Genomic DNA, 15,467 nt, shown 5'->3' with positions numbered 1-15,467 from the left:
GCTGAATCTGTGCAGGTTCAGGAGACAAGTTCCCCAATATAATCCCAGCTGGCAATTTTCCACCAGACTCCAAAACAAGTTCATCATTGGGACACAGACAGGAAATTGCTGTGAGCACACCTCAGGAAGAACTGAACATCTGTGTTTGTGCTTCTTTGTAAGAGGGTCCTGAGCTTCCCAAAGGTTATGGAGGGAAATACTGTGCAAGAAAATCTGATCACGTACTAAGAGTCCTTGCCAACACGGGGAAGGGTGGGGCAGGGTGGTCGGGAGGAGATGTAGAAGAATTTCCCACTAAAAGGCAGTCAAATCAAGGCCAGGGTACCTCTCTAACTACTCCTCTCTTTCTAAAAAAAAAATTATGGGCTGATTAGGTTTCTATTAACAATCCCATCAACAATCTACTGCATACAGAAATGTATGTATCTATAAATGGTATTTATTTTATTCTTAAGAATGTTCTTCATTCATTGCTAAGTTGTGGGAACTTTACAACGAAGCTGACAACTGAGGTTGCAGCAACTATAGAAGATATTTCAGAATAAACTAATTGATCATTCATTGTTTTACTCATCAGAGCAGCCTGATGGCCTGTGCCGGAAACTTGTATCACCCTGTCTTAGTCCTAAGCCACAAAAACCATGGGATAAAGATGCTTGGGAAATTCCTCGAGAATCTGTGAAGTTAGTTAAGAAACTCGGAGCTGGACAGTTTGGAGAAGTATGGATGGGTATGTAGACTGGATTAATGCCATAAATGTCTTTTAAAAAATTGATCCAAATGAAAATGTTCTGTTTTTCAGAATAAAATATGAAGTATGGACTACTACTTTGTAGTCCATTATACAATTAACTATGTATATTATTACCATTTTGAAGTAAGTGCTAGGAGGTTTATCTTAAACCAGGTCTTTCAATGCTTTTGGGAAGCTTATTCCAATTTGTTATGGCAAGGTTAAATACAGAAGATGAGTCTGACTTCAGTGGTTGGTAGGTTGATGGAGAAGATCCAGACAGGCAGGATCTATGAATATTTGGAGAGGCATAATATGATTAGGAATAGTCAGCATGGCTTTGTCAAGGGCAGGTCGTGCCTTATGAGCCTGATTGAATTTTTTGAAGATGTGACTAAACACATTGATGAAGGTAGAGATATAAATGTAGTGTATACTATATGGATTTCAGCAAGGCATTTGATAAGGTACCCTATGCAAGGTTTATTGAGAAAGTAAGGAGGCATGGGATCCAAGGGGACATTGCTTTGTGGATCCAGAACTGGCTTGCCCACAGAAGGCAAAGTGTGGTTGTAGACAGGTCATATTCTGCATGGGGGCCGGTGACTAGTGGTGTGTGTGCCTCAGGGATCTGTTCTGGGACCCCTACTCTTCATGATTTTTATAAATGACCTGGATGATGAAGTGGAAGGATGGGTTAGTAAATTTGCTAATGACACAAAAGTTTGGGGTGTTGTGGTTAGTGTAGAGGGCTGTCAGAGGTTACAGAGGGACATTGATAGGATGCAAAACTGGGCTGAGAAGTGGCAGATGGAGTTCAACCCAGATAAGTGTGAGGTGGTTCATTTTGGTAGGTCAAATATGATGGCACAATATAGCACTAATGGCAAGACTCTTGGCAGTGTGAAGGATCAGAGGGATCTTGGTGTTCGAGTCCATAGGACACTGCTACACAGGTTGACTCTGGTTAAGAAGGCATACTATGCATTGGCCTTCATCAATCATGGGATTGAATTTAAGAGCCGAGAGGTAATTTTGCAGCTATATAGGACCCTAGTCAGATCCCACTTGGAGTACTGTACTCAGTTCTGGTCACCTCACTACAGGAAGGATGTGGAAACCATAGAAAGGGTGCAGAGGAGATTTACAAGTGTGTCATCTGGATTGGGGAGCATGCCTTATGAGAATAGGTTGTGAGTGAACTTGGCCTTTTCTCCTTGGAGCAACGGAGGATGAGAGGTGACCTGATAGAGATGTACAAGATAATGAGTGGCTTTGATCATGTGGATAGTCAGAGGCTTTTCCCCAGGGCTGAAATGGCTAGCATGAGAGGGCATATTTTTAAGGTGCTTGGAAGCAGGTACAGAGGAGATGTCAGGTGTAAGTTTTTTTTTAATACAGAGAGTGGTGAGTGCATGGCATGGGCTGCCGATGTTGGTGGTGGAGGCGGGAACGATAGTCTTTTAAGAGACTCCTAGATGGACACATGGGGCTTAGTAAAGTAGAGGGCTATGGGTAAGCCTAGGTAGTTCTAAGGTAAGGACATGTTTGGCACAGCTTTGTGGTCCAAAGGGCCTGTAGGTTTTCCATGTTTATACATGGTTATTATGGAAGTGATGTGATGTTTTGGTTTAGTGTTTTTATTCTGGTTGCCAAATCCTGATTTCTTTGACTTACGCCTGTGTCCTCTTGGATAGTCTCTTTCTCCAAAATCTCCTACTTAAATGTTAAAATTTCACCAATTAATAGAAATTAGTAAAATTTCACAAAGAAAGGTGACATTTAGTTTTAAACTGGCATCAGAAGCAGCACAACAATATTGAAAACGGTGATGAATACAGGATTGAAGGTGTTACATTTGAATACACAGTATATGGAATTAGGTAGATGATCTGTTAGCACAGTTAGAGATCGGCAGGTATAACATTGTGAGCATAACTGAGTCGTGGTTGAAAGAAGATAATTGTTGGGATCTTAACGTCCAAGGACATACATTGTATTGAAATGACAAACGGGTAGACAAAGGGGTTGGGGTGTATCTATTGGTTGAAAAATGAAATCAACTCCTTAGAAAGTGGTGACATAGGATCGAAAGATGTAGAACGCTTGTGGGTAATGTTAGGAAACTGCAAGGGTAAAATGACCCTGATGGAAGTTATATACAGGCCCCCATACAGTATCCAGAAAGTAGGATACAAATTAAAATTGGAGATAGAAAAACATCTAAAAAGGGCAATGTTACAATAGTCATGGGGGATTTCGATATGAAGGTAGATTGGAAAAATCCATTTGGTGCTAGATTCCAAGTGAAAGAGTTTGTAGAATGCCTACAAGATGATTTTTTTTTAAAGCAGCTTTTGATTGAGCCCACCAGAGAAAAGGCAATTCTGGATTGGGTGTTGTGTAAGAAACCAGATTTAATTAGGGAGATTAAGGTAAAGGAACCCTTGGGAGAAAGAAGCTAAAGGTAGATGTGTCAATACTACAGTGGAGAAAAGGGAATTGCAGAAGCATGAGAGAGGAACTGGCCAAAGTTGATTGGAAGAAGACACTGGCAAGGATGACGGCAGAACAGCAATGGCTGGAGTTTCTGAGGGCAATTCAGAAGGTGTAGAATAAATACATCACAAAGATGTATTCTACAGGGAGGAAGACAGAACTATGGCTGACAAGTCAAAGATAGCAGAAAAGCAAAACAGAGGGTATATAATACAGTATAGCAAAAATTACTGGGAGGTTAGAGGATTGGGAAGATTTTAAAAATCTACAGAAGGCATTTTAAAAAGCAACAAGGAGAGAAAAGATGAAATATGAATGTAAGGTGCCCAATTATGTAAAGAGAAGTTACCAAAAGATATTTCAGAAATATAAAGAGTGTAAGAGAGGTGAGAGTGGACATCAGATTGCTGAAGAATGACGCTGAGTGATAGTAATGGAGAACAAAGCAATGGTGCACGTACTTAACAGGTATTTTGTGTCAGTCTTCACTGTGGAAGACACGTGCAGTATGCCTTAAATTTGAGCGTGTCAGAGGCACGTGGATATAGTTGCTATTACTAGGGAGAAAGTGATTGAGAAGCTGATAGGTCTAAAGGTCATCTGGTCCATATGGACTACGCCCCAGGGTTCTAAAAGAGGTTACTGAAGAGATTGTGGAGACATTAGTAGTGATCTATGAAGAATCACTGGATTCTGAAATGGTTTGTAGGACTGAAAATTGCAAATATCACTGCACACCTTAAAAAGGGCGAAATCAAAAAAAGAAATGCATAAGCCAGTTAGCCTGACTTCAGTGGTAGGGAAGATGTTGGTTTCCTTAAAGGGAAATGTTGTCTGACAAATCTGTTAGAATTCTTTGAGGACATAACAGGTAGCATAGACAAATGAGAGTCAGTGGATGGTCTTGGCTTAGACTTTCAGAAGTCCTTTGATAAAGTGCTGCACAATGAGCTGCTAAACAAGATAAAAGTCCATGGTATTACAGGAATCATACTAGCATTATAGAAGATTGGCTGATTGGCAGGAGGCAAAGAGTGGAAATAAAAGGGGGCTTTTTCCCGGTTGACTGCCAGTGATTAGTGGTGTTCCATAGGGGTCGGTGTTAGGACCGCTTCTTTTCATGTTATATGTTAATGATTAGGATGACAGAAATTATGGCTTTGTGGCCAGGTTTGTGGTTGATACAAAGACAGGTGGAAGGGCAGATAGTGTTGAGGAAGCAGGGAGTCTGCAGAAGGACTTGGAGAAATTGGGAGACTTGGCAAAGCTGGGGCAAATGGAATATAGTGTAGGGAAGTGTATGGTCATGCACTTTGGTAGAAGGAATAAAGGTGTAAGATGAACTGTTTCCACTCCATTTCTTGGGTTCAGAGGTAAATGGAGAATCCAGTATGAGATCCACAGATGGAATGAAAGGATCTTACTGGTGTGGGTGAGAAAGTTGTGATTTTGTAAATACTTCCTGCTTTGCCAATGGCCTTCTGTTCAAGGTGCTTAGTACCTTATGGTGTGCTCCATTTTAAAGATAGTCATAGGGCAGGCATTCCCATGTGAGAATACTACACTTCTTTGGAAAGGCATTTTCTCTTCTTGGAAATCTCTTCCTCTGGTGCAGAGTGGAGTAGAGATCTTGGTTGTGGAATCTGGCATCAGGAATACAATGTGTGAAGTTCAACTCACTGGAGTTGGCCAAATGCAGTCAGAGCCTTGAGATGGAGATGTTAGCCCGTCAGAGGATGGTTTGCTTATTTTACCGACTTGGAGGATTTTGCAAAGAAAATATTAGTGATAATTCACCAGTGCTTCTGGGTGCCAACTGTAGAATGGTCATGTCTCTAAAGCATGTAAGAGAATGAGGTTCACTGCTTGGTAGACTTGATTATAAACATACAACCATAACAATTACAGCACGGAAACAGGCCATATTGGCCCTTCTAGTCCATGCCGAACGATTATAGACTTGGTAGCTTGGTAGAGGTCTGGATTTTGAAGCTTTCTTTACTTCATTTGGTTAAGGGCTGTGCTAGTGAACTGAAAACAGTTGTGAATTTTGTCTTTGGTGTCTTTCCTCACAGAGGTCACTCGTGAGATATGGAAGGTCATTTTCAGTATCTGGATTGTCATGTGCTGTGTGGTAGAGGCAAGTTGCTGATGGTCCTTTTTCTACTGAAGGTTTCACGGAAGAGTTTCCGTTACAATATAAGAGTCATTGATGACTTGGAACTTGGTTTCTAGGTGTGATATGTACATAAGAGGACTGTCCTTTGTAATGCAGTGACAGAGTAAAAAATCCGCCCATTTGATTTTAGGCCTTTTGTATCTAATCTTTCAGCAAACAAGGAGAACAACGGTGAATATATTACCTCATGACTATCAAGTTTACACATAGAATACGTACCATGTTGGATGGGCAGGGCGGTGAGCTAGGAGTCAGAGAAAATATAGTTAATGTTCAATGTTATCAGAAGTTCAGGACTATATTTCTTATTACTTGCCATGAAATTGAAAAGACTGGAAAAAGATCAACCACTCTGGAGACAGAATAAGCTGAAATCTAATTCCTATGAAAGGACCCAGTAGCTGGTATTTTTGGACTTGGTCATGGATTATAATGTCATCTTTAGCTCAAATAGACTATAAATACACGGGGGGGGGGGGGGAATGATTAAACCTAATTTACTGCTGGCACACTGGGGGAGTAATAAAAAGCTTGTCTGAAATAAACTGTTCATACTGCTGCCTCAAAGTATATATAGATATACACTAACTAATCTTACATAGCATGAAATATTGTCTTACCTTATGTATTAAAGGAATGGCCATTTCTTTTAAATAAATATGACCCAGTTCAGCTTTTTCACTATTTATTTGCTAATTTTCTTGCTCAGGTTGAGCAGATTGCTAAGTATTGATTGTTGAATATTGAAAACTATAAGGTGAATATAATGCAGCTACTTAAACAAGTGCAAAACAATTAGGTTATGGGGTAATATTTATATTAAAAATCACTAAAAAGAGGACATTTTATACACAGTTCAATTTTTTAATGTGTAGCTCAGTAGATTTTAAAAATTCAGTAATGAAAAACCATGGACTCAGATAATCCATTCAAATGGAACATGGATGAAGTTTTAAGTTTGACCGTTCTATAATTTTCCCGAATAGTTCAATATTTCAGTAGTTCAAGTGACGTATATTCTGGCTGTTTCTTCCCTAATTTGAGATCAGGATGAAATCACATCTGAGCAGTCACTGTTGATTTCACAACATGCTATCATTGGTAAAGCAACTGGTATTCCAGGAAGCTTAGACATCAAATGTGCAGAGTACGTAGTCTGAAGGACAGGATGTTTCCCCTGAGTTGCGTAGGGAAGTTGACGAGTCTACTGGGTGAAGCTCTTCCTTTTGGGATTGTTGTTACAACTGGTGCAGTGCATAAAACGACATTGTACATTTCCGTTTGCTGTGTCCATTGACTATTCCTTTGCGTTATCGGTTTTCTTTGCATGACTTGCACACAACAAAGAAAACCGTTTTTTTTAAAAAAAAAGACTCAGAACTGACGTACTTGCTACGGTAGAGATAATAGACAACAGGTGCAGAAGTAGACCATTCGGCCCTTCGAGCCTGCACCGAAGGCTCTCTCAATGACTCTCTCAATGCGGTTGAACGTTGGCCAAGCAAGCCAGCTGGTTGTAGCATTACTGCAAATAACGAACAAAATGAAATAGACCACCTGATGCTGACCCAAGCACCAAGTTCAGCCGGAGAAAAATCATCCTTCCCCGAAGGCATATGAAGAGCGGTGTTTAAATGGGCAGAGTTATCCCACAGAACACTCAAGCAACACCTTCATAAAGCCGCCACAGAATAGTACCTTACAGCAAATATGCCAGAGGCATCCATCCCAGTTTATAGAAGGACGCTGTTCCGCACGCAGGTTAGAGTATAGTGGCGTAGAGATGGGCAATGTCAGTGATGGATACTCATGTTGCCTTTAGAACCTATTGTTTAGGCAAAAGTAATCAAGTAAGTCCCTTGAGGAATTTAGGAAGTATAGAAGATCATTTAAGAAGGAAATTCAGGAGGGCAGACAGGTTACAAAATATCCTTCACAGGTAAGATTAAGGAGAATCCCAAGCAATTCTGTAAATTTATCATACTATACATTTTAAATTTAGAGATACAGTGCAGAACTGGCCCTTCCATCCTTTTGAGCTGCACCACCCAACAGCAACACCACCCCTCCCCCCAAATTTTACCTGAGCCTAATCACAGGACAATTTACAATGACCAATTAACCTACTTACCAGTATGCCCTTGAACTGGGGATAGGAAGCAGAGCAGCTGGAGAAAATCCACGTACTCCATGGGAACAATGTACAAACTCTTTACAGGAGACACTGGAATTGAACTCTTAACTCCAACACAACATCCCGAGCTATAGTAATGTCAGGCTAACCACCACACTACTATAGCACAAGAGGATAGCCAGCGAAACTGTGGGTTCCCTTTGGGGTCAAAAAGGTCATCTGTGTGTGGAGCAGGCATTGTAGGTGAGGTCCTAACTTGTCTGTATTTACCAAGAAGGGAGTCATGGATGATCAAGTTCGGGGAGGAATATACTGATGAAAGTTTCATTTGTTTTTCAAAACATGAGTGGATCATTCTCTGGGGCCCAGTGAGATCAGTCCCAAACTGTTATAGGAAACAAAAGAGATCACTGGGGCTCTGATAGATTTTATTTTTTGCACCCTTGTTAGCCATAGGTAAGGTGCCAAAAGATTGGAAAATAGCTAACATTATTCCTTAAGAAGGTCAACAGGGATAAGCCACGTACCTACAGAATGGTGAACCTTACACCAGCTTCAGAAACTTACTGGAAAATTCTAAGCGACAGGATTTATGTTCATTTAGAAAGACGGGGACTAATTTGGGAAAGTCAGCTTGACTTTATGAGGAGGAAGTTCTATCTCAATAATTTGACTGAGTTCATTGAGGTGGCAACCTAATCGACTGATTAAGGCAGGGCAGTAAATGTTATCTATACGGACTTTGGTAAGGCATTTGACGAGATCCCGCGTGATAGTGTGATCAAAGCAAGCTGGAAAATTGGGTCCAACATTGGATTGGTGACGTGAAGCAGAAGCAAGAAGCCTGAAGGCTGTTTTTTTCTCTCTCTCTCTTTCTCTCTCTCTCTCTGATTGGATGTCTGTTATAGTGATGTACTAATGCCTGAGAACTTGCAGGAACAACAGTGGCAGGAAATAGAATCATCTCCAAAAAGGAGAGTCTATCCAAGTTCCCTTTGTATTCAATGGTGTTAGAATAGCTAAGTCCTCCATCATTAGCAGAAACTCAACTAGATCAATCAGAAACTCAACCTAGAAACTTGGAGGCTGGTTAATCTGCAGCAAGAGACTCATACCCTTCCAACCAACTATGAGTGCAGTGGATTGGTGCAGGAGGAACTCTAGAATCTCAACACCACCCAGCACAAAGCAGAAAATATTTGACTGTTGTCCCATTCACTAATCTAAGCATGCTTTCCCTCCACTACCAGCATACTGTGGCAGCTGTGTGTACAGTCTACAAAATGTATAGCAGATCCTCACCAAAGTTGCTCCAACATCAACTCCTCTATCATCAAGAAGGGTAAAGGCAGCCAATGTATGGGTGCACCTGCATTACTAAGTTCCACTTCAAGCTTGTCATCAGTACTGTGTCTAAATTCCAGATCTCCCTCCTCCGCAACAATTCCAGAAGGCAGCTCACAATCACCTTCTTGAGGGTAGCAAATGCTGACCCTATCAGCAATGCCAGATCCTGAAAACTGAATAAATAATATATTAACTACTCAGAATACCAATGCTCAACGGTTTACATTTGTTCTTCTTCCAGTTAAGGCAATGTATTAATAATTTTCAAAACAAACCTTATAAATTTATCTTCTATTTTTTTTAAAATGATACTTCACTCATTCCAGTTGTAGCTTAATTTGAGTGTGAACACGTATTTGTCTGTGAACAGCAAGCAGCAGCTGGGATCCATTTCATTAATAACTGATATAGAACTAAAGACAGATGAGGCATGTGGCATGTGCTCTTTTTTTTTGGCTTGGCAATTAGGAACAGAGATTTTTAAAAATCACATTTGGTTTGAATAAGTGAACATTCCCATAAAAATATTACACAAATTTCATGATACTTTACTGAGATAAAACCAGCAAATTTTAGTCATCCATGCTATTTATAGTAAAGAGCCTTCAAGCTGACTTGACAATATAAGCCTGCATCTGTCAAAATACTCTGTCACTGAAAAGCAGGCATCACTTTTCCCAGGATTTCTCAACAATTTAGAGACTAAGGAATATACTCTTACATTCCTTAACAAGTTAGACCTGGAACAGAATCATTGAAATTTCAATGGAATGTATGGGACTGTGGAGAAGAAAGCAATTTTTTTAGTATTTGTGTCTAACTCTGTTTTAATCCTAAATGTTCTTATTTTATAAATCTTCAGATTCTTTTATTTATCAGAAGTACATCAAAACATGCAGCAAAATGCATCGTTTGCATTAACAACCAACACATTTTAAAGATGTGCTCGGGACAGCACACAAGTGTCACCGCACAGTCCGGTGCCAACGTAGCATGCCCACAATGTTCTGCAGAACAACAGCAATGAAACAAGATGGCTTAGCTGTTTTTTTAAAGCTTCATAGGGATGGTTTTGGGGACAGAGAGGAGCGTTAGCAGTCAGGCTTGTGTTGTCAAGTCAGCTTGAAACATAGAAAACTTACAGCACAATACAGGCCCTTCAGCCCACAAAGTTGTGCTGATGATGTCCCTACCTTAGAAATGACTAGGGTTACCTATAGCCCTTTATTTTACTAAGCTCCATGTAAAAGTCTTTTAAAAGACCCTATCATACCCGCCTCCACCACCATTGTGGCAGCCCATTCCACGCACTCACCACACTGAGTAAAAAAAAAACTTACCCCTGACACCTCCTCTTTATTTTACTCAAAATGGCATGGATGACTAAAAGAGACATAGATGTGGGGAATTAGAGGTCAAGCCGGATTCTAAGGTCTCTGCTCAGCATTTGAAGGCCAGCGACAATGTAGACAAAGGACGTTGGTGGATGGATATCTACTTACCAAGTGAGTTCTCCTCCGTGATCCTGACTGCAGTTTACATACCACCAAAGGCTGATGTTAAACATGCATCAATAAACAGCCTACACCAACGCCTTTCAAATCATTGCCAGAGATTCCCTGAGAAATCTCTGCCCAGTTATCATCAACATATCACCTGCAGCACCAAGGGTCCCAAAACACTTGGCCACTGCTGTAATACCATAAGGAATGCCTACTGTTCGATGCCTAGACTGCATTTTGGGGAAATCTGACCATCCAGCTAGCCTCCTACTTGCATACAGACAGGTAGAGGCTAAAGAGCAAGGCTCCAGAGGTAAGGACAGTGAAGAAGTGTTGCAGGAGGCAGAGAAGTGGCTATGGGACTGCTTTGGGTCAGTGGACAGGGCCATGTTTAAAGAGTCATCAGAGAGTCTGAATGAATATGCCACAGTTGTCACAGACTTTATAAAGTCAGTTGTGTCCCCACAAAATCACTTAGAGTCTTCCCTAACCAGTAGTCCTGCATGAAGCAAGAGATCTGCTGATCAGTGGCATTCAGGTCTGGCGACCAAGTACAAGAGACCCAGCAATGACCTCCGGAAAGCCATCCCACATGTGAAGTGGCAATTCTGAACCAAACTGTGATGGGCTTGACTGCTATCACCCACTACACAGGAAAACCAGATCACATATGTGCCAACAAGGGTTTGCTGCAGATAAGCTCAATGCCTTACTCGCTTTGACTGACAAAACGTGCCAGCACCTTCACGAACTCCCACAGCCCTGATGACCCTGTGACTTCAGTCTCTGAGGCTGACATGAGAGCATCCTTCGGAAGGCTGAACCCATGGAGTGTATCTGGCCCAGACCGGGTACCAGGCCGAGTACTAAAGAACTGTGCTGATCAACTAGCTGGAGTGCTCCCTGACATCCTCTCACTTTGACAGTTTGAGGTACCCACCTGCTTTAGACAGGCCTCAATTATACTGGTGTCCAAGAAGAATGTTGTAACCTGCCACAATGATGATGGTCCAGTAGCACTTGCATCTACTGTTATGAACTGCTTTGAGAGGTTCATGACAGAACACAACAACTCCTGCCTGAAGAGCCACCTGGATCTGCTCTATTTTGCCTACCATCGCAACAGATCAACAGCAGACGCCATCTCATTGTCCCTTCACTCAAACCTGGAACTCCTCAACAGCAAAAATCCTTACATCAGGATGCTCTTCATCGACTGCAGTTCTGCATTCAATACCATCATCATTTAAAAACTAATCAATAAGCTGCAAAACCTAGGCCTCACTACCTTCTTGTGCCACTGGATCGTCAATTTCCTCACTTGCAGATCCCAGTCAGTTCAGACTGGCAACATCATCTCCTCCACAATCACCATCAGCACTGGTGTGCTTAGTCCCCTTGCTCTACTCGCAAGGGGTAGAAAAACTCAGTTTGGTTCAGAATTGCCACTTCACATGTGGGATGGCTTTCCAGAGGTCATTGCTGGGTTTCTTGTACTTTACTTGGTCACCAGACCTGAACGCCACTGATCAGCAGATCTCTTGCTTCATGCAGGACTACTGGTTAGGGAAGACTCTAAGTGATTTTGTGGGGACACAACTGACTTTATAAAGTCTGTGACAACTGTGGCATATTCATTCAGATTCTCTGATGACTCTTTTACTGATGACTGTGAGGCTAAGCACAACTCTAATGCTATATTTAAGTTTGCTGATGACAGCACTATCATTGGCAAATTAAAGATGGTGATGAATCAGCATACAGAAGGGAGATTGAGAATCTGTCTGAGTGGTGCCACAACAACCTCTCACTCAATATCAGTAAGACCAGAGAGCTGATTATTGACTTCAAGGGGTGGAAGACAGAGGACTATAATCCAGACCTCTTTGGGGGATCAGAGATGGAGAGTGTAGCAACTTTAAATTCCTCAGCATTATCATTTCAGAGGATCTGTGCTGGGTCCAACACACAAGTGCCACTACAAAGAAATCACAGCAGAGTCTCTCCTTCCATAGAAATTTGTGAAGTTTTGGCATGTCATCTGAAACTTTAACAAACTTCTATAGATTGCGGAGAAGAGTGTGCTGACTGCTTGCCTCACCACCTGGTATGGAAATCCGGAGTTTGAGGCCTGGAGTTCAGTGTTCCGTCATCGTCAAGTCCTGGTGTCGATACCAAAATTCAAAGACCAAATTCGATTGGAACCCCGAGGCTGATGCCCAATGGCCAAAGCCCTGGGTCAATGAGTCCTCTGTGGAAGTTGGAGGCTGATGTCTGCAAGTCCAATGGAGGCTGGAGGCCCTTTTTGGCCTGGAGCTGGAGGATTTTCTGTGTGTGGGTGGGTAGATGGAAGGGAGAAGAGGAGTTTGATTTGTTACTGTTGTTCGGCTGAAAGCTGTGGGCATGCTATGCTAGTATCAGATTCTGTGGCAACACTAGCAGGCTGTCCCTGGCACATCCTCTGTCCTTTGTTAACATAGACGTTGCATTTAAATGTGTGTTTCAATGTACATGTGATAAATGAATCTCAATCTTGCAAGTATTTATATATAATTTTCAAAAAGTGTTAATGTTCAGAGACATTTTAAGAACTCCGATCACTCTCACCTATCAAAGCTTCCAGAGATGGTCCTTAAAGCTCATCCACAGCTTATCCCATCACATCCATCAGTAGGATAGACTTCCCTCTCCTGATTGAGCTGGTTCAGAACTAGGGAGAATGAAAGTGTCATTATATATAACTGGTTCAGGTCAGCAAGGCATGACTTATTGTATTTGACACTTGCCTGCTTGTATGGGGTAGGTACTGTCCATTTCTGATTGTATTACTGAGAAGCACCTTGAGAAACATCTCCAAGTTAAAGCAGCATAGATTTTATTGGTTGTAATCTGATATTGTCTTACTGAGAACAATATAGTTTCCTGAACTACAGTTTATCTGATAGTGTTTAAATTCCAGCATGGTTAAAAGAATGATTTGTTGAAAAACTTCCATCTTATTTGGATTTCAACTAGTTTCACTCTCTAGTTGCTGCTAAAGTTCAGATGATTTCACAAACATACTTTGAGGTTAGTTTTGACCAGTTGATGCAAGTGAATCATTATTTGCCTTCTGCGTGCTTATTTGAATTATAAAGTATTAATTGGTGGAATTAATATTAATAGAACTAAAAGCTCCAATACAGATGAATGGTTTTTGAATAATTATAAAAAAACTAATTTAAAATAATAATTGCATAAGTTACATTTATAGTTACATACTTCTTTAATATAGAAAAAATCCAAATCCTGTATTTATAAATGGCACATCACCATGCCAAACTGGTCACTCTGTTAAAGATATTCCTGTTCCACTATCCATATACCACCCCATACACTCACACATTCCCTCTCGCCCTCCCTCACTCTCCTTCCAGCTTTCTTTTTATAATCCATCCAAGTTATAAAAAAGTTAACAGTAAACTGGAGGAGGAGTATATAAGTGGGAGGATCAAAATCCTAATCAAGGAAATGACATTAAGCAGGGGAAATCCAGAGGAACAACTTGTGTGGCAGAAAATTAAATGATTAAGTAAGTTGATAATCTGGTGAAGGAAAGATAAAGGCTTGATAACAAGGCATGTTATAAATGCAGATATTATTTAATAATATGCTGAACAAAAGATTTGAAGGTGGATATGGATGATCGTGTGTAGACAAAAGTCGTTGGTAATAAATACAGAAGAGGAACACTACTAATGAATCTGAAAATTGTGTTCTTTAGTGCTGTGTTCTAAAGTCTCCCAAACCTATCATATTGAAAAAGTCTATCTGCATCATATGATACAAGAAGTAACCAATCAGTATTTTCATTGAATGAAGGCATTGCTTGAATTTATACCAGACTTCAACCACTAGGAGCTGGGATTCTGACAGACATTTTTCCTGTTCCCTGTGCCAGGACATAAAGGGAAGGATGTGATGCATTAGTTGAGCAGAGTGGCCAGCTCCCATATGGAATATTGTACTCAGTGTTCTGCATCGCAGCGCAAGGAAGCTGCATTGGCTTTGAAGGAAGTGAAGACTGGCTCAGCTGATAATAAAATATAAAAGATTGAATCAGAAGAATAAATTGAATAAAGTTGGCTTGTGTCTTGCAAAACTTAAGACACCATATTTCCTCGAGGCATATAAGTGATTATTTGGCCCATCAAGTCTAGCCTGCTCATGCGACAGAAAGTAAGGAGGCATAGGATCCAAGGAGACCTTGTTTTGTGCATCCAGAACTGGCTTGCCCATAGAAGGCAAAGGGTAGTTGTAGATGGTTTGTGTTCTACATGGAGGTCGGTGACTAGTGGTGTTCTTTGTGATTTTTGGAGGGTTGTCAGAGGTTACAGTGGGACATCAATAGGATGCAGAACTGGGCTGAGAAGTGGCAGATGGACTTTAACCCAGATAAGTGTGAAGTGGTTCATTTTATAATTTGAAGACAGAATATAATAAAAATGGCAAAGTTAAAAAGGTAAATGGCTAGCACGAGGGGACATAGTTTTAAGGTGCTTGGAAATAGGTACCGAGGAAATGTCAGGGGTAAGTTTTCTCACACAGAGAGTTGTGGGTGCGTGGAATGCACTGCCAGAGTTGGTAGTGGAGGTGAATACTCTATCTAGGAGGCTATTTAAGAGCCTCTTAGACAGGTACATGGAGCGAATAGTTTTAAAATCATGTCAGCTGCGTGTGTTTGTGTTCAAAAAGCAGTGATTTTTGTCACTTCTGGTTCGCCAGAAATAAGCAGCAAGACAGTTCCAAATTGTTTTGCTCACTGTGGCTTCAAGCATTCAGGCGTGCAGATGCCAGAAATGGCAGGGATTGAAAATGAAACCACTTCTCTACTTCAATAGGTTTGGGAACTACAAAGAATTTAAAAGGTATAAGCAACCATCTTGAATGTTACAATGAATAGAAAGATTTGGAGGATGCAATGGTTGAAAGTATTGTATGAAGGCAGTCTATTATCATCTGTTCTAGCTGTTTGCATTGATTGTGTTCATTTTGTACGTTGGGTTAATTTCTGTGTGGATAACTATTAGGTAC

The 15,467-nt window shown here is 40.9% G+C and overlaps 1 protein-coding gene across 6 annotated transcripts in view; it reads left to right on the top strand.

Moving 5' to 3' along the window:
• lyn (LYN proto-oncogene, Src family tyrosine kinase) overlaps positions 1-15,467 on the top strand; it is a 94,005-nt gene that overhangs the window by 45,037 nt on the left and 33,501 nt on the right. For all 6 annotated transcript variants that reach the window (XM_073042175.1, XM_073042183.1, XM_073042157.1 and 3 more), the window contains one exon: positions 578-730. In XM_073042175.1, coding sequence (XP_072898276.1) covers positions 578-730 — 153 coding nt within the window. The remainder of the gene's footprint in view (positions 1-577; positions 731-15,467) is intronic.

The sequence above is a fragment of the Hemitrygon akajei genome, chromosome 1 (genome assembly GCF_048418815.1).
Source record: "Hemitrygon akajei chromosome 1, sHemAka1.3, whole genome shotgun sequence".
Lineage (NCBI taxonomy): Eukaryota > Metazoa > Chordata > Chondrichthyes > Myliobatiformes > Dasyatidae > Hemitrygon > Hemitrygon akajei.
This window is presented reverse-complemented; position numbering and strand designations above follow the sequence as displayed.